At 48.8% G+C, this 22,620-nt stretch overlaps 1 protein-coding gene across 1 annotated transcript in view; it reads left to right on the top strand.

The window, feature by feature from the left end:
* Positions 1 to 22,620, top strand: part of INTS1 (integrator complex subunit 1) — an 86,694-nt gene that overhangs the window by 26,067 nt on the left and 38,007 nt on the right. The window contains exons 15-25 of the mRNA XM_053365527.1: positions 1,073 to 1,169; positions 1,474 to 1,565; positions 2,315 to 2,375; positions 3,243 to 3,440; positions 5,921 to 6,050; positions 6,915 to 7,094; positions 8,549 to 8,698; positions 10,017 to 10,196; positions 12,000 to 12,104; positions 14,757 to 14,924; positions 21,529 to 21,640. Of these exons, the coding sequence (XP_053221502.1) occupies positions 1,073 to 1,169; positions 1,474 to 1,565; positions 2,315 to 2,375; positions 3,243 to 3,440; positions 5,921 to 6,050; positions 6,915 to 7,094; positions 8,549 to 8,698; positions 10,017 to 10,196; positions 12,000 to 12,104; positions 14,757 to 14,924; positions 21,529 to 21,640 (1,473 nt within the window). The remainder of the gene's footprint in view (positions 1 to 1,072; positions 1,170 to 1,473; positions 1,566 to 2,314; positions 2,376 to 3,242; positions 3,441 to 5,920; positions 6,051 to 6,914; positions 7,095 to 8,548; positions 8,699 to 10,016; positions 10,197 to 11,999; positions 12,105 to 14,756; positions 14,925 to 21,528; positions 21,641 to 22,620) is intronic.

The following is a 22,620-nucleotide window of genomic DNA, read 5'->3' as shown; positions in this document are numbered from 1 at the left end:
ATCCAAGGTGGGAAGAGTGTTCTCTCCGCAGTCTTTACAACTCTGGACAGCATTGTTTTCCCCCTGACTGTGCAGCTCCCAAACCACACACACAGACTAGTTCTAGTCTAGTTCTAGGTACGAACTCAACAAAACCGTTCACTGTTGTTGGACTCCGGTTCACATCAGACCCAGCCAGGGGTGGAGGAAGGGGGGGTGCGGTGGGTGCGGGCCGCCCTGGGTTTCACCACTGGGAGGGGTACCAAATGCCAAGCGGCACTCACCGTGGGGCCTGCAGCACGCCTGAGCCATGCGTCTCTCCTGGGAGAGACGCGGTGGCTTGGCGCTCGCAGGCCCCACACTTCCCAAACGGTCTGCCTGCTGCCTGCTCCCCCAGCTGTAGGGCAGCTGAGTGGGAGGAGGCAGGCAGACTCCAGAAGCCCTCCGTGCGGCTCGCACCACCCCTGGGCACACTGCCCCAAGCGCCCACTGGACCCAGCCAGGGCGGCCGTTGGCCAAGGACGATGGGGGGAAATGAGAAGCAAGGGTGCAGTTTCTGCATTTCTACTATAAACAGTGTGAGGACTCCAGTTGAAAAGCAGGATGAACACCTGCCAAATAAATCAATCCTGTCTCTTAAAAAACCCCCACAAGTTGCCCTTTTGTGTGTCATGGCAGCAAAGAAGATACAAATAAGATTAGAGCAGAGTTTGCTCACAGACTTTGAGGCTAAATGGAGTCTAGGTGAGATTTCCAATCGAGGCAGAAGGACTTTTTCACTTATAAACTTCCCTGTGTCTCCCCAATGTATTTGTCTCTATTTCCCCACTCTTACTCATTCATTTTTCTGAGCTGCTTTCTTTCTGCAAAGCTCCACGGGGCAGCATTCATGGGCATCATCCTATCTGGGCAACGGATCAGACCCAGGCCAGCTTAGCTGTGCTTTCTGTTACTCCTGTATAACCTAATTTCCTTTTCCCTGTCATCGAATCTGCACCATTTTCCTTTAGGACTCCGCTAGTTATGAGTCTGCAGTCTTAAGAAATTGAATTGCATCAACACACAGCTCATGACATACTTCTGCTTCCTTTAGATCTTGAAGTCTTGAGAGTGGAGAGGATCCAACTGATCGATGCCGTCTTGAACCTGTGCACTTACCACCACCCAGAGAACATCCAGCTGCCCCCTGGGTAACATTTGCATGCATGCAACTCTTGGGCTAGAGAGAATAACTTAATTTTATTGTGAGCAGAAAACATAAGGGGGGCAATAATAGTGAACAGCTATGTCTAGAGCAGGGGTGTCAAACTCAAATTCATCGGGGGCCGCATCAGCAGTTTGGTCACCCTCAAAGGGCCGGTTGTAGTTCAAAAACAGCTGGAGGCCCAAAGTTGGGAAACACTGGTCTAGAGCATCTTTGGGCAAGGAAAACAATATTTTTAAAAAAAATTAAACTACAGCAATGCAATATGATTGTTTCTGTTTGCTTTGAAGGTACCAGCCTCCCAATCTGGCCATCTCTACTCTCTACTGGAAAGCTTGGCCTCTTTTGCTCGTTGTTGCCGCATTCAACCCCGAAAACATTGGTGAGTGTAATGAGGACAAAAAGAAGAGCCTCCTGGATCGGGCCCAGGGCTCATCTGGTCCAGCAACCCCATATCCCCTTACCAAACTACAGTGCTCTGAATGGCAGAAAGTCGTTCCCTTTTCCTAGGAAGCTCAAGGAATTGTAGCTCTGGGAAGGGAATAGCGGGGAAACTCAGCATCCTTAACAAACTACAACTCCCATAATTCTTTGCTGGGGAAGCCATGGCCGTTTAATTATATACAGTGGTTCCTCGGGTAACAGACGCTTCAAGTTACAGACGCTTCAGGTTACAGACTCCGCTAACCCAGAAATAGTACCTCGGGGTAAGAACTTTGCTTCAGGGTGAGAACAGAAATCATGCAGCAGCGGGAGGCCCCATTAGCTAAAGTGATGCTTCAGGTTAAGAACAGTTTCAAGTTAAGCACGGACCTCCAGAATGAATTAAGTTCTTAACCCGAAGTACCACTGTGTATGTGTGTGTGTGTATATATGTCTATGTCCATGTATATGTGTGTGTGTGTGTGTGTGTGTGTGTGTGTGTATTAGCTGAGAGTGATGGGAATTGTATTCCAACGACTTCTAGAAGGCACCAGTTCAAGGAAGGAACTGACAGCCAAAAATAACACGTGATCTACTGGGGAGAGGTGTGTCATTGGGCAGAGTACTGCAGAGAGCTGTGTTCAAACCTCTGGCTGTTCTGCATGGTGCCATCTCAATTCTCTCCCCCCCCCCCCGCTTGTGTCTTAGGTCTGGCTGCCTGGGACGAGTACCCCACGCTAAAGATGCTCATGGAAATGGCCATGACAAAGTAAGTATGCTAATCCCGCCTATTTTGGGGAGCTGAAGCTTAGTCTGTACATAGGGCAGGATGTGGAGACTGATTCCCGAGTGGGCCAAACGGATTGTACAATTTCTGGCTGCAGGTGGGTGCTGCGTTACCATTAAAAGAGTGGGGGAACCAGCTGAAGGTTGAAGATTAGCACAGGAGGTGTCCTCCTGTCCTGACCACAGATGGAAACTCAAAATGGGAAGGGCTGGGAAGGCAGGGCAAGAGTTTCTGATAGCTCTGACTGAGCAGCTTTTACCCTCAAAAGAGGCACTCTTTACAGTGCTCTGTGCTCCTGAGGTTGGTTTTATGTCCTCTTAACATCAGGGCCTTTTGGGTGGTGATGCCTGACCTCTGGAATGTGATTCCAGGGAACATTGTTTTTTTTTTTATAAAATATTTATTAAAGTTTTACAAAATGAAAAAATAAAAATAAAAATAAAAAAAACCAATTCCATCTTTCCATTACATTCTTTCATTTACTTAATTTTCTGGACCTCCTCTAACCTCCCTTTTTGTATTCCAGTTTAATTTATCAGTTCAGCAAATCCTTCCCCTCTTTGCTTATCCTAATCTTTAATCTTAAAATAATGTAAGATTAGATTTTTGCTTATTAATAGTCCATTTTTTCATACTCCTTATAGTATTATAACTAAAAACCACATAACTTTCAATCCAACATCATTTTACATTCATTAATTTTGCAATGTTTCTGTAAATAGTCTTTAAATTTCTTCCAATCTTCTTCCACCGACTCTTCTCCCTGGTCTCGGATTCTGCCGGTCATTTCTGCCAGATTCCAGGGAACATTGTTGATCTTCTCCTGTGGTCATATATTCCCCCTCTCAGCAATTACTCCTACCCTCCTTGCACTCTGACGGACGAAGAGACCCGCACGGAAATGATCAGCCGCGAACTTCAGATCTCGCAGCGGGAGAAGCAAGAAATCCTTGCTTTCGAGGGCCACCTGGCGGCGGCATCAACAAAGCAGACCATCACGGAGAGCAGCAGCCTCCTGCTGTCTCAGCTCACCAGCCTGGATCCCCAGTAAGTGGTCTCTTATCCCCCAGGGCAGCCTTCTCCAACCCGGCACCCTCCGTATGATTCGAACTGTGCCGGTTGGGGTGGATGGGTATTGTATTCCAAAGGAGAATGTGACACAAGTTCAGGTCTTTCAGAGTGGGGGGAAATCATGGGATGTACCATAAATGAAGGTGTGGGGGGTGGTGGGGATTCAAGAGCCCTCCCTGTGGAACACCCTCCCATCAGACACCTCTTGGAAGACCTCTGAAAGCAGCCTTGTATGGGGAAGTTTTTCATGTTTGGTGATTTATTGTCTTTTTATGTGTTGGAAGCTGCTGTGAGCGGCCGGGGCAACCCAGCCAAATGGGCAGGGTATAAATAATAAAATTGTCATAATACAGTGGACGCTCGGGTTGCGAACGTGATCCGTGCGGGATGCACGTTCACAACCCACAGCGCCGCGTCTGCACAGGCGGGGGTTGCGTTTCGGCACTTCTGCGCATGTGCAAAGCACGATTTAGCGCTTCTGTGCATGTGCGACCTCCGAAACCCGGAAGTAACCCGTTCCGGTACTTTCAGGTTTCGGAGCGTCTGTAACCTGAAAAAACACAACCTGAAGCATCTGTAACCCAAGGTATGACTGAAATGATTAAAACACTAAAACAAATAAAATTATTCAGTATAATACATAAAACATTGTACGCCTTGGGTGCAGGCTACCTGAAATACCATATCTCTCTATACAAAGCTGCCTGGGTGCTAAGAGTCTCGAGTGAGCACCTTCTCCTGGTCTCATCAGCATCAGAGGCACGGTTGGCGATATGAGAGAGAGAGAGAGAGAGAGAGAGAGCCTTTTCTGCTGATCCCAAATTGTGTGGTTCCCTCCCGAGAGAGGCTAGTCTGGCTCCTTCCTTGTCATCCTTCTGCTGGCCGGCTAAACCTTCCTGTTCAGACCAGCCTTTGGAAACAAAGGTGCTGTCGATGCTGAACCCTGGACTGCTGGCAGGGTTTTCAATTGCTTTTTAAGATATTTCAACTCCTGATTTTAAGTAATTTGTGTTCTGTGCATTTTATAATGGTGTTAGCCACCTTGCATCCCAACTTCGGAAGGAAGGCGGGATACGAATAGATCAAATAAGCGGAAAATGTAGAGAGCGACAGAGTCCCCTCAGGGCAGCTGGCAGCCAGTACTAATACCATGGTATCTCTGGTTGCGAACGGGATCCATTCCGGAGGCCCGTTCGCAACATGAGCAGAACGCAACCCGCGTCTGTGCATGCGCAGGTCGCGATTCGCTGCTTCTACACATGTGCGTGATGTCATTTTGCGCGTCTGCGCATGCGCCAGTGGCAAAGAGTGGTGAAACCCGGAAGTAACCATTTCCAGTACTTCCGGGTCGCCACGGGACGCAACCTGAAAACATTCAACCTGAAGTAAACGTAACATGAGGTGGTTGTTGTTTAGTCGTTTAGTCGTGTCCGGCTCTTCGTGACCCCCTGGACCAGAGCACGCCAGGCACTCCTGTCTTCCACTGCCTCCCGCAGTTTGGTCAGACTCATGTTTGTAGCTTCCAGAACACTGTCCAACCATCTCGTCCTCTGTCGTCCCCTTCTCCTTGCGCCCTCCATCTTTCCCAACATCAGAGTCTTTTCTAGGGAGTCTTCTCTTCTCATGAGGTGGCCAAAGTATTGGAGCCTCAGCTTCACGATCTGTCCTTCCAGTGAACACTCAGGGCTGATTTCCTTCAGAATGGATAGGTTTGATCTCCTTGCAGTCCATGGGACTCTCAAGAGTCTCCTCCAGCACCATAATTCAAAAGCATCCATTCTTCGGCGACCAGCCTTCTTTATGGTCCACCTCTCACTTCCATACATTACTACTGGGAAAACCATAGCTTTAACTATATGGGCCTTTGTCGGCATGGTGATGTCTCTGTTTTTTAAGATGCTGTCTAGGTTTGTCATTGCTTTTCTCCCAAGAAGCAGGCGTCTTTTAATTTCGTGACTGCTGTCACCATCTGCAGTGATCATGGAGCCCAAGAAAGTAAAATCTCTCACTGCCTCCATTTCTTCCCCTTCTATTTGCCAGGAGGTGATGGGATCAGTGGCCATGATCTTAGTTTTTTTGATGTTGAGCTTCAGACCATATTTTGCGCTCTCCTATTTCACCCTCATTAAAAGGTTCTTTAATTCCTCCTCACTTTCTGCCATCAAGGTTGTGTCATCTGCATATCTGAGGTTGTTAATATTTCTTCCGGCAATCTTAATTTTGGCTTGGGATTCATCCAGCCTATTGACTGTACTAATAATTTTTTTCTTTGTGCACTGTCAGTCTGACAGCTTTGCCCTAGCCGCTCTGGCTGTCCTTTGCTGTCCTTTGCCTGTGCTGTCTTGCGTCTGCCTTCCCTCAGGGCAGACAGGTCTTTAGCAGCCTTCAGGGAAGCAGTGGAGGTGTGGGGAGTGTTGGGAGAAAAGCCAAGAGACCCCTTTGTGTTCCCTTCTCAGGGGCCCCCCTCGCCGGCCACCTCAGCCTGTCCTGGACCAGGTGAAAAGCTTCAACCAGTCTCTCCGCTTGGGGCACCTCCTCTGCCGCAGCAGACACCCCGACTTCCTGCTCAACATCATCCAGAGGCAGGTGAGTCACCCCCATAGCTGGGAAGTGCCATGTGGGGGGGAATTGAAGGCAGGGGAATCGAAGGCAGCAGAGGGCTGCCGCTTGGTTTCATCATTCTGAATGCGATCCATCAGGAAACGGGGAGCCTTTGGGGTCGCACCAAATGGTTCGACTCAATGTCTGGATGCGATGAGAATGTTGGAACAAGGATTGTTCAATCGGAGCAAGACTGAAAGAGGGTTGGGAGGAAATGGAAGGGTGAGGCTGGAAATGGGGCGGCTTTTGTAGAGTGTTGGGAACGGCACACGGTTGCCTCTGCTTGGTGGTGGCCCTCTGTTTGCAGAATTCCTCCACCATCCCAGTTATTGGGTTGATCCAGCCAGCTTCAAAGACCCATTCATTCATTCATTTCATAAAATGTACACACTGCAGGATTATTTTAAAAGAAGACACCTCAAAGCAATTTACTCAGAGAAGAAAATGATAAAATTCTCAGCGAAAACTTAAAAACAATTAGAACATTTGAAAAATTAAGACCACGTAAACTAAAAACAAGATTTAAAGGCATGTCAACATTCTGTGTATTTGGGTAGACTTGCCTAAGCAAGAAATGTTTTTTTCAGGCGCCATAAAGAGTGCTGCCTGTTATCAATAGTTCCAAAGTGTAGTAGCCGCCTCACTCAAAAGATGGATTTCTTACAGATGTGGAGCGGGTATTGTGTGGCACCTGTAGCAGTGCCAGTTTTGCAGACTGAAGCAGCCGAGCGGGCTTATTTTTTATTTATTTTATTTATTGAATTTATATACTTCCCTATACCCAGAGGTCTCAGGGCTTAGGTGGGCTGAGGCAGTCCCACAGGTAAACCTGACCCTCTTCTTCCTTAGGCTTCTTCGCAATCGATGCCATGGCTGGCAGACCTGGTTCAGTCCAGCGAGGGCTCCTTGGATGTTCTCCCGGTGCAGTGCCTTTGTGAGTTCCTTCTGCACGACGCCGCTGACGAATCCGCCTCTGGCGAGGAGGAAGAGGAAGGAGAAAGCAAGGAGCAGCGTGCTAAGAAACGAGAGGTAGGTGCTCTCTATTTGCATCGGCCACTAGCCATAGCAATAAAACAAAATAAAATTTACCGAAGACAGAGGTAAAAACCTAACTACACAAAATGCATTCTGGAGGTTTAAATTAATAATCAAACAATAGACGTTATTCTAATTGCCCCTGCTAAAAAAATTGCAGTTTTTGCAAGGACACAGTAGCAATGGTTTTTGCAAGCACAGTAGCAATGGTTGAGCGACCATTTATGGATAGTAGTAGAGAGGTAAGAAGGGACACGGGTGGCGCTGTGGGTAAAACCTCAGCGCCTAGGGCTTGCCGATCGCATGGTCAGCGGTTCGAATCCCTGCGACGGGGTGAGCACCCGTCTTTCAGTCCCAGCTCCTGCCCACCTAGCAGTTTGAAAGCACCCCTATGTGCAAGTAGATAAATAGGTACCGCTTTATAGCGGGAAGGTAAACGGCGTTTCCGTGTGCTGCGCTGGTGCCGGCTCGCCAGAGCAGCTTCGTCACGCTGGCCACGTGACCCGGAAGTGTCTCCGGACAGCGCTGGCCCCCGGCCTCTTAAGTGAGATGGGCGCACAACCCTAGAGTCGGACACGACTGGCCCGTACGGGCAGGGGTACCTTTACCTTTTTAGAGAGGTAAGAACCTCAGTCCTCAAATCTTTATGCAAGCTAGAAGCACATGAGCTACTGATTCAGTACTGCCATCTCCACATAGACACAACCAGTGGGAAATCGACCCTCAAGTGAGGGAACTGCCAAAGCGCCCTTGAAGCTGGATCTCAGGCTGAACAATGGGGGTGGAGACACTGCTTCAGATATACAGGGCTGAGGCCACATAGAGCTTTAGAGGTCAGCACCAACACTTTGAATTGCACTCAGAAATGTACTGGGAAGCAGTGTAGATCTTTTAGGACCCGTGTTATGTGGTCCCGGTGGCTGCACCCATTCACCAGTCTGGCAGCCGCATTCTGGATTAGCTGTACTTTCAGAGTCACCTTCAAAGGTAGAACACATGGCAGTAGACCAAGCGGGAGATAACTAGAGCATGCACCACTCGGGCGAGACAGTCCGCGGGCAGGTAGGGTCTCAGCCAGCATACTGGATAGGGTTGGTAGACAGCCACCATTTGTTAAGGTTGCTGTGTTCCTCTGAGAGCTACCATTTCCCCAGAGTTTCCTGTGAAGCGGAGTCGATCGCTCAACCACTCGGGGGATGGTTGCCCTGTGAGAGCGATAGGCACCCTTAGCAAACTGCAGCCCCCATAAATCTATGGGGGAAGCCATTACTGTTTAAAGGGGCATAATAACTCTTCAGATGCACGGCATAGATGGGGCCTGAGCAGTTCTTTGAACCCCAGCCTCCTTTGCCCTGGCCTTCCCACGGTAGCTACTACCCCACATCAGCTCTCAGCGGTCCAGTAGCTTAGGAACTGCTGGGAAGAAATGGCGACCTCTTTCTCCACAGAGGCAGCAGAAGCAGAGGCAGCTGCTTGGACGCCTCCAGGACCTGCTGTTGGGACCCAAGGCCGACGAGCAGACCACGTGCGAAGTCCTCGACTATTTCCTGAGGCGCCTCAGCTCCTCCCAGGTGGCCTCGCGGGTGCTGGCCATGAAGGTAAGGAAGATGGCGAGGATGGTGTCACCAGGCCTCTCTTCAGCCTCTTGACAACGGGACCGCTTCATAGGAAGATGCTTCTTCAGCTCAAGAAGACAGGCAGCTTATTCCACTGGTAGCTTGGCCATCGGTTGCCCTGTGTACCCATTCGGATGTGGGTTTCAAATAAAAGGATAAGATTCAAATGGCAGTGAGCACAACGAGTGCAGCAAAACATGGCGATATATTATTAAATCCTAAGCTGATGGAGAGTTAAGCAGGGTCTTCAGTCAACTCTCCATTCCAGTTTTTTTTTTTTATTATTATTATTATTATTATTATTATTATTATTATTATTATTATTCCACGGCTTCTGAGCAAATGCAGCCCTCACTAGACTGTTTAGGGTTTAGAGGGTGTTTTTTTACTCCCTTTGTTGGCTTCTTTGAAAGATAGTTTTGCCGCCGAGCCTTATGAGGAGTGATTGAGGGAATTGGGTATGTTTAGCCTGGGAAAAGGGGAGGCTGAGAGGAGACAGGATAGCCGTCTTCAAATACCTCAAGGACTGTCACATGGAAGAGGGAACAAGCTTATCTTCTCCTGCTCCTGAGGGGAGACCCAAACCAATGGCTTCAAGTTACAAGAAAGGCGGTTCCGACTCAACATCAGGAAGAACGTCCTGACAGTAAGAGCTGTTCGACAGAGGAACGGTCTCCGTCTGGAGGTTGCGGACTTTCCTTTCTTGGAGCTTTTTTAAGTAGAGGTTAGACGGCCATCTGTCTGTTAGAATTCCCGCTCCGTGATTGCAGTCATGGGATTGTTGTCTTTCACATGATGTGATACATTTTGACTCCACAGAGTGGGAAGTGAGGGAGACAGGATGTTTGAGTGACTGCGTTCCGTGAAGTGGGACTGTTGTCCTTTGTTCTTTGCTGTCTGATGCTAGAGAGAGAGGGAGCCATGTTGCAGTGCTCCGTGTGTGTTTATATGTAAATAAAGTAGATTAGCCAAAATGCTGAGTTACTGAGATCTGTCATGCAAGCTGCAAAGACCGTGGATCCCTAAGTGTGCCGGTGTCTGTTGGCATTGGTCACTGTGATGTTCAGGCTGAAGAAAGCTTTTGAAGCTCCCGAATGATCGACCAGGAGGGAGAGAACACGCCAGTCTCTGCCAGGGTCCTACTCGAGTGTAGGGCTGAGCTCCTGACACTGCCATGGACTCTTCAGTTGAGATTTCTGCATTGCAGGGGGTTGGACTGGATGACCCTCAGGGTCCCTTCCAACTCTGCAGTTCTTAGTGGTCTCTGTATTGTATTAATCTGCCTCTGTCCTTCCTGCAGGGCCTTTCTTTGGTGCTTTCAGAAGGAGGACTCCGTGACAGAGAGGAGAAGGACCACCCTATGGAGGAAGATTCTGGGGACTCAGAGCTCCTGCAGGGCTACCAGTGGCTCCTACGTGACTTGCCCAAACTGCCCTTGTTTGACAGCGTTAGGGCCGCCACTGCTGTTGCTTTGCAGCAGGTAAGATCTCCTGCTCGGGGTGACACGGAAAATGGCTCCATTTCAGGACTCGGTTGCTAATCCGACTTGTTTCTCGGTTTAGTTCAAAATGCTGGCCTTCACCTTGTAAGGAACTGATGGCAAGCTGGTCTTTCACCGTAATAAATTATCTACAGTGGTGCCTCACAAGACAAAATTAATCCGTTCCGCGAGTCTCTTCGTCTTGCGGTTTTTTCGTCTTGCGAAGCACGGCTATTAGCGGCTTAGCGGCTCTTAGCGGCTTAGCAGCTTAGCGGCTATTAACGGCTTAGCGGCTATTAACGGCTTAGCGGCTTTAAGAAAAAGGAAACAAACTCGCAAGAACTCGCAAGACGTTTCGTCTTGCGAAGCAAGCCCATAGGGAAATTCGTCTTGCGGAACGACTCAAAAAACGGAAAAGCCTTTCGTCTAGTGAGGTTTTTTTCTTGCGAGGCATTCGTCTTGCGGGGCACCACTGTATCTATCTAAGAGCTGATGGGTTTGACCCCAGGGCATCCTCTGACGAGCCCCAGTCCACGTGCTACATAGCTAGAAAAGCAGTACTGGGCCCTCTTCCCCCCTCCCCATAAATTTTACTGAAAGTAATCTAAATAAAAATGAAGAAAGAAAGAAAGAAAAAATACAAAGCCCTCTCTCAAAGGTAGATTTTAATCCTTAATTATTTTTAAAAGAGTTTTATTTTTATTATTAATATTTTAGTTTTATTAGTTTTTCAATTACAGTCCCATAATAGCCTCATTATAACAATACCAATTTATAATACAATTATTAATACCAATTGTTCAAATACTGAATTATATAATTTAGATAAGGTGGCATGCTAAATTTGATGGTTTGATTATTTCCTTTATTTCTGGGTTCCAAAATCTTATTAATTTCAATTACATTCGGGTCATAATAATAATCCCTCATACAACAACTGCAATATTAATCACTTCTATTTGTGTCGACCCATTAAATGATTTATAAAACTGCAAGTGAGGAACTCAAAACTAGATCCTTGTTCTTCCTGTGTGCGGTGGTTATTCTGTCCGCGGTGTTTCTTCCTGTCTTTGAAAGATGTTATGTCTTTCTTTCCCCCGGTTGTTGCTATTATCCCTCATGTCTTGGATGGAGCTATCTTAATCCTTATTTCACCCAGAAGGGGCTGGACACACAGACACCCCCAGCTCTCACCTGGGAGCTTCCAGTTTCTCCTCCTAGTCTCCCACCCTTGGAGATCTTCCCTTCCCTGCCTCTTACACAGGTTCCTCATTGACCCAGAGTAGAGGACACACATACACACACACCAGAAGCAAAAGAAAGAAAAAAGAAACACAGCCCAACAAGACAATAACAATAATCCACCAACAGCATACAAATCAATATGGCTAACCTGATCCAAAACACCCACCCACCCCACTCACATACGAAAACAAAGACCACCACAGCCAACCACAAATGAACAGCCACACCCTAGGCCAACCCCAACCTCTCTCACCACCAAAGGAACACAAGTGAACAGCGCGAGCAACGCTGACACCAAACCCTACATACGTTAAGCATAATAGAAACATCGCCACCCCCCCAATGTCTCAACAAATGAAACTGATTTGTAAAAATGTTACATGAAAAAAATATGAGAGACATTACACATACTTCTGTAAAGCAATAAAATCTTTAATAAAAGAAAGGAAAAAAGAAAGGAAAGAGAGAGAAATAAAATAAAAAGGGTTTCCAATTATCCGTTAGTTAGTGTTGAGCCCTCTTGAGGCTGAGAAACCCATTTCTTTCTGCCATTTCCAGGCCATCCACATGGAGACGGATCCTCAGACGATCAGTGCTTACTTGGTTTACCTTTCCCAGCATGCTCCAGTGGAGGAACAGGGACAGCACAACGACCTCGCGCTGGTGAGAGAGAGGCCTTCCGTTTTAAGGGCCGAACACACAGCTCTGTGGTGGTTCCCTCTTAACGTTCTCCTCGGCCATGTGTTCTTCATACCGGGTTCTTTGGGGACATTGCTGGACTGCAGCTCCCATCACCCCTCACTACTGGCCGCACTGGGAGGGCTGATGGGAGCTGGAGTTCAAACACATCTGGAGGGCCACAGGTACCTGGCGCCTCTTCTAAGTCCAGTCGTACCTTGGTTGTCGAACGCCTTGCAGCTCTAACGTTTTGGCTCCCGTACGCCGCAAATCCGGATGTAAATGTTCTGGTTTGGAACGTTCTTTGGAACCCGAACATCGGCCACTGCTTCCAATTGAGTGCAGGAAGCTCCTGCAGCCAATCGGAAGCCGCACCTTGGTTTCCGAATGTTTTTGGGAGTCGAACGGACTTCCAGGACGGATTAAGTTCGAGAACCAAGGTTCCACCGCAATGGGCTTCCGAAAACCAGCTGCTGGAAGCTGCAGAAGGGGCAGAGAGCTCCTGTTTCCTTCAGGTTTCCTGCGGTTGTCTGGTTGGCCACTGTGAGAACAGGATGTTGGACTAGGTGTGTTCTATTAATGCCTGCTTGTTATTAACTGTTATTAACTGATAACCTGTGGACCTCTTTGGATAATTGGGAATCAAGCCAAAAGTCAGAGGAATTGGCCACCCTCCAGGTGCCCGGCTTGCATTCCTTGTTGACCTCCCTGTCTGCAACTCCCGGCAAAATCAGGCGAGATCTCTATCGGCGATCCTCCTCAACGTGAGAAGAACACACCACTCCTCCCCTACCATCCCCAGGGAGGGGAGAGAGACAGACAGAAATGTATTTACATGCCTTTATTCCTGTCTTTCCAGCAGTACAGAGAAACGTGACTGCTCTCTCTTAACACCAACAGCAGAGAGAAAATAACTCCTCCCATGTACTTCCAGTACAGATCATATGACACTCTGAGCTAACATCTGGTGCTCAGTACACTGAATAGACTGTCCTTTGTTCCCACGGTACAGTCCCAAAACATCAACATCCTGTTTGGCTTTCCAGCCACCTGGAGCACTCTGCTGCATTGCTCCTTTTTCGTAACAATTTGAGAGGCAATACCTCTAATTTGTTGAAAGATATGCTCAACGGTTCTTGCAATTAGAGTTACCGTATTTTTTGCTCTATAAGACTCACTTTTTCCCTCCTAAAAAGTAAGGGGAAGTGTGTGTGCATCTTATGGAGCGAATTCAGGCTGCACAGCTATCCCAGAAGCCAGAACAGCAAGAGGGATCGCTCCTTTCGCTGCGCAGCAATCCCTCTTGCTGTTCTGGCTTCTGGGATTCAGAATACTTTTTTCTTGTTTTCCTCCTCCAAAAACTACATGCGTCTTATGGAGCGAAAAATACGGTGGTTGGGTGCTCTCCCTGCTTGCTATTCCATCCTCTCTTAGTGGCACAGGATCAACTTGCCCCATTTCTGGATCCAGGTCCACGCTCTCACCTTGAATATTCTCCCCACACTCACAGTCATCTTCAAGGGGAGAAAACTGGTTTTTTGTTGGAACCATAAAAGCAGATTTGTTTTAAAAAGTCCTCTATTTTAGATTGTTTGGGAACCGGTGAGAGAGCTACATCCTCTGAGTCCCTGTGGCATTTACTAGCAGGCGTAGCGTCACCGTGGGGAGTAAACAAGGAGAGGTTTCCCCAACTGAAGAAGAGAGAAAAAATAGAAAGTGCTCTGTTTGTTCAATTTAAGAGCTTCTCTGTGTGGTGACTGCCAGGAGTTCCAGGAACAAAGTATAGAAGGGAGCTGGCAGTTAATAGCTAGCAACTGGCGGCCTGCCCAGGATGCTTCACAGAACTTGCCCAAGATGTTTCTCATAGCATAGACAAGAAGGTGCTGATAGAATCTCAGTAGGTTGGTAAGTTTAAAAGTAGAGAAGTAAAAAAAGGAAAAATTACTTCCCTGGGTAGCAACCAACGCTAATTACAGTCCTGTTATTTGCGGAGCTCCGAAGCCTGCTTGCTAAGCCGTCGCCATCTTGGAACTCCCCCCTGTTGGACTAGGTGGGCCTTTGGCCTGATCTCACAGCCTCTCGTTAATAATAATAATAATAATAATTTTTTATTTATATCCCGCCCTCCCCAGCCGAAGCCGGGCTCAGAGCGGCTAACAACAGTAAAATGATCTAAATGACTAAAATCATTTCATTACAAAATCAGTTCAAATCAGATTAATGGCAACCATTGGGCTAGAGTTCTGTGAGGATTGCCAAAGGAGGGGGTCAGGCTGTGCCTCGGCCAAAGGCCTGGTGGAACAGCTCTGTCTTGCAGGCCCTGCGGAAAGATGTCAAGTCCCGCAGGGCCCTAGTCTCTTGTGGCAGAGTGTTCCACCAGGTCGGGGCCACAGCCGAAAAAGCCCTGGCTCTGGTTGAGGCCAGCCTAACCTCTCTGTGGCCCGGGACCTCCAAGATGTTTTTGTTTGAGGACCGTAAGGTCCTCCATGGGACATACCAGGAGAGGCGGTCCCATAGGTACGAGGGTCCTAGGCCGTATAGGGCTTTAAAGGTTAAAACCAGCACCTTGAACCTGATCCTGTACTACACCGGGAGCCAGTGCAGCTCTCATGCCTTGTTTGCCATTGACTTTCTCAGGACGTGGCCAGGCTGATTGTGGAACGGTCCACCATCATGACCCACCTCTTCTCGAAGCTCTCCTACAGCTCAGAGTCTGACGCCGTGCTGGTGGCCTTGCTCTCCGTCTTCTCCCGCTACATCAAGCGCATGCGCCAGAGCAAAGAGGGCGAGGAGGTCTACAGCTGGGTGAGTGGCCCTCTCCTTCCCGCCGAGTCCCTGGAGGAGCGCCTGCCCTGTTACTCAGTGACCCCGTGCGTTACGGTCATGGGGGAAAGTCCTGCTCATCGTCCTGCCCGGGACAGAGGCTGGGAGAAGGACAGTGACACGAGTCAGGGCTTTCTTGGTGGCAGCCCCATGTCTTTGGCATTCCCTCCCAAATGATTTGGTCTGCCTCCACAGAAAAGAATGTATCATTCTGTGTAAGTGTCTACAATTCACGTTCAGGGAATGAGGCTTCCATCCATTGCAGCGTTGCAAAACAGTTCGTTTGAAAACCAACAGGACACACAGCTAATCTACTTTGTTGTTGTTTTGCAGTAGGGTTCCCTGCGATTAGGAAGTAACTACAAGTTATGATGCCTTTATTGAATTGTGTCATTGTTTTGAGAAATTTATTATTGTTGTTTACTTTATTTATATGCAATTGGGTTTGATATTATAATGATTGCAATGTTTGTGATTTTTTTTTTTTAATGCTGTTGAGATTATTGTGAGCTCAACATTTGTTGTTGGAAACGCAAGTGTCAGGGAACTGCCATCGGAGAAACAGGAGGTGAAAGGGCTCACAGAGGCTGAGAGAGACTTATCAGCTGAGGAGGGAACCAGCAGGGGGAGAGGAAGAGCTCCAAGGGAAAGTGAGTCGGAGGGAGGGCTCAGAGACACTTCCAGCGAAAATAGCGGGGAGGTTTCAGGACCTCCCATAGGGACACCCACTCCTCGCCGGAAACTGTCACGCCGAGAGTCCAGAAGACGCGTTTCCGTTAAGGAACTTTTATGCTGGAAGAAGTTCCGTAAACGCCCACTGTCCGATTCTACAAGCGACTGACGGAGCCATGCTTAAGGAGCTCCGTCACAGACAGAGGTTTGTGGACTTAGCCAAACTCTGAGGGACTAGGACTTTATGCACAAGCAGCTCATCATCCCATCACAGCAATCGGACAGTCCCTGAAAGCAGCTTGTGCAGAGAGGCATCATGAGCAACCCAGCCGGAACCGGGGGAGCAGGAGGAGCTGGAGAGGGTCCAAGCCTGGAAGAAAGGTACCGGGTGTTGGAGGTCCAGCTAGCGCTGCAAACGGCGAGGCTAGAGGAAAGGAGGGCGCAGGATGCAGAAAAGGCAAAAGGCGCCCCACTAGCAAGAAAGATGCCAGGATTGGTGCAGAAGTTTGGGGGGGACCCCAGGAACTATCAAGCCTTTAGGACAGAGATGCAGTATGCTCTCAATCTGCAGTTTGACGACTTTCCCGACGAGGCATCGCGAGTGGCGTTTGTGGTTGGCCATCTCAAAGGGGGGGCGAGAGACTGGGTTAGACCCCTGATGGCAGGGAATAGTGAAATGCTGAAGGACACGAGGAAGTTTTTTCGCGCCATGGATTTGATGTTTTCCAGCGAGATTGAGCAGGGAGTGGTGCGCAGACAGTTGATGGCTTGTAAACAGGGGAGCCGATCGGTTCGTGAGTACTGGACTGGGTTTACCATGCTGATACATAAATTGGGGTGGGACCTATGGGCGGAACCCATTCAAATGCTTTTCGAAGAGGGGCTTTCTTCGGCGGTGAAAGACGAACTTTCCCGGGCGCCCAGGGCGGAGTCTATGGACCAGCTGACCAAATCAGTGCTGACCATTGGAGCGCGCCAGGAGGCGAGAGCCTTGGAGAAGCGGGAAGGGAAAGGAGAGCGTTGGAGGGATTTCCGCATTCCAGAGATTCCGGAGCCAAATTTCCCGCCAGGAGAGCCGACGGAAATTGGAACAGCGCGCGCGCGCGCAGTTTCAAATCCCAGTGAAGGGCGGAAGAAGGAGGGGAAGAGCACCAAGAAATGTTATCTCTGCCAGCAGCCAGGTCACTTTGCCAGAGTCTGCCCGCAAAGAAAGGAATGGCAAGGGATGGCGGGAGCTGTTGGGGGAAAGGAGGAGGGAGTCCAGGAGCAAGTAAAAGCCAACGCCTGGCTGCCACCGTCAGGGCACAGCAGCCAGGCCAAGGAGCAGTAAAAGTGCCCACGCCGGAACCTCCAAGACCAGCCCTAGTGATAGAGGTGTTGCTAGAGCTGGCAAACGGACACCCACTAAAGACAAAGGCGCTATTGGACTCAGGCAGCTCCTGTAATTTTATGAGTAAGGAGTTTGCAGCTGAACACCAGATACAGATACTCCCTTTAAGCAACCCCCTGCAGGTGACCACGATCGATGGGAGGGAGCTGTTGGGAGAAGTTAGCCTACAGACCGTCCCAATGGTTATGAGGGTGGCCAGGCACACCGAAAGGATAGCGTTCAATGTGGCCACCCTGGGAGGGGCTCCCATTATTTTGGGAATGAGCTGGCTAGCGTTGCATGATCCGCTAGTGGGTTGGCATCAGAGAGTGGTCTCCTTTGGGTCAGCACATTGCCTGGAACACTGCAGAGAGGGAAAGGCGCCGGAAGGGGCAAAAGCCTTTTTAGCAGGGACGGAAGTAACGGACAAAGGGAAGGTGCCCAAACAATACGCTGACCTGAGCAAGGTCTTCAGCGAAAGGGAAGCAGATAAACTACCACCGCATAGAGCCTTTGACTGCCAAATCAACCTGGTCCCTGGAGCCCAGCTTCCAGTGGGCAAGCTGTACGCCATGTCAGACAGGGAAATGCAGGAGTTAAGGGAGTTTATTGATAAAAACCTGAAGAGAGGCTTCATCAGAGAGTCCAGAGCGGTGGGGGGCAGCCCAGTGTTTTTTGTGGACAAAAAACACACGGATAAACCCAGACTTGTAGTGGACTTTAGAGCCTCAAATGCAGTGTCAGAACCAGTGGCTTTCCCCATGCCCAGAATTGATGACATTTTGACCAGGGTGAGGAAGGGAAAGATATTCACTAAACTGGACCTGAGAGGGGCATACAACCTGATACGGATAAGGAAAGGGGATGAATGGAAAACCACCATGTTCACCCCTTTGGGGGCTTTTGAATATTTAGTTATGCCCTTCGGATTACAATCAGGCTCAGCATGTTTTCAATCGTTCATGAACCACGTCCTGCGACCTCTGCTCTACAAGAATTGCATGGCCTTCCTAGATGACGTGTTGATATATTCAGAAAATGAGGAGCAGCATGTAAAGGATGTCAGGGAAGTGCTGAGCCAACTGCAAGCAAACCAGCTGTGGGTGAAATTGGAGAAGTGTCAGTTTCACACCAAGGAGGTGGAATTCCTGGGGTACCGCTTGTCAGACAAGGGATTAGCCATGGATCCAGGCAAGGTCCAGGCGGTGCTGGAATGGAAGACACCGAAAACGAAAAAGGATGTGCAAAGGTTCTTAGCATTTGGGAACTTTTACCGTAAGTTCATCAAGAACTTTGCCCACTTAATGGCTCCCATCACGGACTGTCTCAGCAGCAAGAAGAAATTTGTTTGGACGGCGGAGGCGGAGCAAGCATTTGAGGAATTGAAAAGGGCATTCGCTTTGGAAGAACAGCTCCTGCATGTGGATTTACAAAAACCAATGAGAGTGGAAACTGATACATCAGACCGGGCGGTGGGGGCGGTGCTTCTTCAGCCGGGGAAGAATAAGTCGGAGTGGAGACCGTGTGCCTTCTTTTCGCGTAAGCTAAACAAATCCGAGAGGAACTACACCGTATATGACCGAGAACTACTCGCCATTCACGAAGCATTCCGGAGATGGAGACATTTACTAATTGGTGCACAGCATAAGGTGCAAGTGTGTACGGACCACAAGAATTTGGAGTATTGGAGAACGGCACGAGTGCTCAACCAACGACAAGTGAGGTGGGCCCAGGAGTTCTCCAAATTCCATTTTGAAATTTGCTATGTGCCAGGTCCAGAAAACGTCAGAGCGGACGCTCTCTCACGCAAACCTGAATATTTGGAGGGGGAGGGAGCACCTGAAGAGAGACATATCATCCCAGAGGACCGCTGGGTGTGTGGGGCGGCCTGGGTGGGGCAAAGGGAACTGGTAGAGGGAACGGTGAATGATGAATACGCCCAGAATAAGCTCAGAGGTTTAAGGAGAGAGGGAGAAGACCCTGGAGGTTTTGAAGAAAGAAACGGGGTATTGTATTACAAAGGGGCACTTTATATACCCGAAGGGGAATTGAGGGGGAGAGTACTCAAACAGCTGCACGACAACCCCACAGCGGGGCATTTTGGGCAACACAAGACCATGTGGTTGGTGACCAGGGAATTTTGGTGGCCCAAGGTGAGGGAGGATGTACGGGAGTATGTAAGAGGGTGTGACCAATGCCAGAGAGCCAAAGGAGAAAGGCGGGCGCCGGCGGGGTTATTAGAACCGTTACCCACACCAGAACGACCGTGGGAGGCGGTATCGATAGATTTTATGACTGATCTGCCGAAATCCCAGGGGAAAACCGCCATACTGGTCGTAGTAGACCTGTTAACTAAGATGGGCCACTTTGTAGCTTGCTCGCATGCAGTCACGGCGGAAGAGACAGCGAAATTGTTTGTAGAACATATTTTTAGGCTGCATGGCGCCCCCTTGAGGGTGGTCTCCGACAGAGGGAAACAGTTCACGTCCAGGTTCTGGAGGAAACTTATGAGCTTACTGCACGTAGAGGTCAATTTTTCGACTGCCAGGCACCCTGAGACCAATGGGCAGGCGGAGAGAGCAAACGGTATCCTCCAACAATACCTGAGGTGTTATGTCAATGACAGAGAGAACGATTGGGTCGAAAAGTTGGCGCTAGCGGAATTTGCCTACAATAATGCGGAGAATGTGTCCACCGGGATGAGCCCCTTTTTGGCTAATTATGGGTGCCACCCCAGGGCGTTTCCAGGGCGAGGAGGGGAGAGATGGAGTGTCCCGGCCGCCGAACATTTTGTAGAAGAAATGGAAGCGATCCATCGTCAACTCCAACTCAACTTAGAAAGGGCCAAAGAAGAATATAAGAGGCAGGCAGACAAGAGCAGAAGGGAAGGTGAAACCATTAGGGTGGGGAGTCAGGTCTGGCTGTCAACCCAAGGGTTGCCGTTCAAGGGGGGTTGCAAGAAATTGAGACCCAAAAGATTGGGACCATTTGAGGTCATTCAACAGGTCAACCCAGTGGCTTTCAGACTCCGGTTACCGAACCACATGAAACTGCACCCAGTATTCCACAGGTCATTACTGTCACCATATAGGGGGGAAGGTGAAGGGGTCTCCACACGGGGGCCAGTCTTAGAAGAAAGGGAAAGCAGCAACCATGTGGCGGAGATCATCGACTCCAGGTGGAAGGGTAATCAGGTGGAGTATTTGGTCGCGTGGGAAGGGGAACCGGAGTCGGAAAACACCTGGGTGACGGCAGAGGAGGTCAGTGACGAGATCTTGATCGAAACGTTCCACCAAAGGTTCCCCAGGAAACCTCAGCCAGTAGCGAGGTTCCGGAGGGAGTACTTTGGCACCACCGACGAGGAGGAGGAACTGGAAGGATTCAGGGAATCGGAGTTGGAAGAAGGAACAGACTCCGATGAGGAGGAGTACTTAGAAACCGGAAACAGCAGCCGGTGGAGGGAAGTGTTCGAAACTTCGGAAGATGAGGGAGGTTCTTTCAGGGGTTTTGCTCCCTCGCCTCCCGCAGAGGAGGGAAGGGGAGGTGGTGAAGGGGGCCCTGGAGGGGAGGTGGATGTCAGGGAACTGCCATCGGAGAAACAGGAGGTGAAAGGGCTCACAGAGGCTGAGAGAGACTTATCAGCTGAGGAGGGAACCAGCAGGGGGAGAGGAAGAGCTCCAAGGGAAAGTGAGTCGGAGGGAGGGCTCAGAGACACTTCCAGCGAAAATAGCGGGGAGGTTTCAGGACCTCCCATAGGGACACCCACTCCTCGCCGGAAACTGTCACGCCGAGAGTCCAGAAGACGCGTTTCCGTTAAGGAACTTTTATGCTGGAAGAAGTTCCGTAAACGCCCACTGTCCGATTCTACAAGCAACTGACGGAGCCATGCTTAAGGAGCTCCGTCACAGACAGAGGTTTGTGGACTTAGCCAAACTCTGAGGGACTAGGACTTTATGCACAAGCAGCTCATCATCCCATCACAGCAAGATACAAATGTGTCAAATGAAAAAAGATCTGAATACCTTTTTATTTGTGCATGATCCAATTCCACGGTGTTTTATCACTACCGTGTTGGATTCACTGATTTTTTTTGGTGGGATTTTTTGTGTGTATTTTAAATGTATTTTAATGATCACTGAATTTTCATTATCATTGCCTTAAATCTCTCTGAACTCCATTTTGGAGAAAAGGCTTGATATAAATCTATCAAATAAATTCACCCTCTATATTTCGGTTTACTCTCTCTTTTGGACAAGCCCTTGCAAGGCAGTTTATGATTTTTTAAAAAGTAATGAAATAAATTGCATGTATTAGAAACAGGATCAGTTTTCTTTTTTTAATGTAAGAGCCAGCAATAAAAGCTTTTTGGAGGTATGGTTTTTTTAAAAAAATAAAAAGGATTGGTTTAGAAACGTTCTCCCCAAGGAAGGGGCCAGGCAAGATTTTTAGGGGTGAGCATTCTGCAAGTGAGCAGCCGCCATTTTTCTCCAAGAGCGGTTGCATTTCATTACCCAATCTTCTCTCTCTGCCTCTGCCTCTCTCTAGTCGGAGTCCCAAGATCAGGTATTCCTCCGCTGGAGCACCGGAGAAACAGCTACGATGCACATCCTGGTCGTCCATGCCATGGTGATTCTGCTAACTCTCGGACCACCTCAAGGTGAATGATGGAGGTCATGTATTTTCCAGTGGATGCTGGATCTGCCTCTCTGCCCAGCCTCCTTTGCCCCGGGCAGGAATTAATGGATCTATGCCTGATTGAGCCAAATGGAATGGGGGATCTCTCCTTGAATCCCTGCAAAGCTTCTCTAAGATACTCTGTCTTTCTCCTGTGAAAGAAGAGAATCTGTGGAATGAAGCGCCAATTGCAGATTTCAGTTTGGTGCTCCTGGTTTTTCTCCCCCTACATAAATCAATAAAAGGTCCCTAGACCTTATAGGTGCAGAAGCAGGCGAGACCAATGCCCGAGGAAATCTCTGGTGCCTTAAGCAGTGGCTACATAGCAGTTTCCAGTGGATCTTCTTTGGCCATCTCTCATAGCCGAGTAAAATTGTCCTTCATGAAGACAATCCATGAGTCCATAAGGCCAATTCTGGATCCACACGTCCGTCCACAGTGGGGACATTGGTTTCCAGGTGGGAGTTGATCACGGTGTGGATTTTCCAAGCGTGCCTTCCTCTTAGCACGTTTCTCCCTTGCGTCCTGAGTTTGAGTGTCTTCAAAGCCAACGACACCTTTGGTAAAAGCTGTTCTCCAATTGGAGCACTTGCAGGCCAATGTTTCCCAGTTGTCGGTGTTTATACTACATTTTTTTTAGATTTGCCTTGAGACAGTCTTTAAACCTCTTTTGTTGACCACCAGCATTACGCTTTCCATTTTTAAGTTGGGAAATGAGTAGTTGCTTTGGAAGATGATCATTAGGCATCCGCACAACATGACCAGTCCAACGAAGTTGATATTGAAAAATCATCGCTTTGACACTGGAGATCTTTGCTTCTTCCAGTACACTGGCATTAGTTCACCTGTCTTCCCCAGTGATGTGTAAACTTTTTCGGAGACACCATTGATGGAATCTTTTGAGCAGTTGGAGATGGCGTTTATAAGTGGTCCTTGTTTCAGCATGGGACCTGAGCACCCTGT

This window comes from Podarcis raffonei, chromosome 14 (assembly GCF_027172205.1).
Source record: "Podarcis raffonei isolate rPodRaf1 chromosome 14, rPodRaf1.pri, whole genome shotgun sequence".
Taxonomy (NCBI): domain Eukaryota; kingdom Metazoa; phylum Chordata; class Lepidosauria; order Squamata; family Lacertidae; genus Podarcis; species Podarcis raffonei.
Note: the sequence above shows the minus strand (reverse complement) of the source record. Positions and strands in the feature narration are given on the sequence as shown.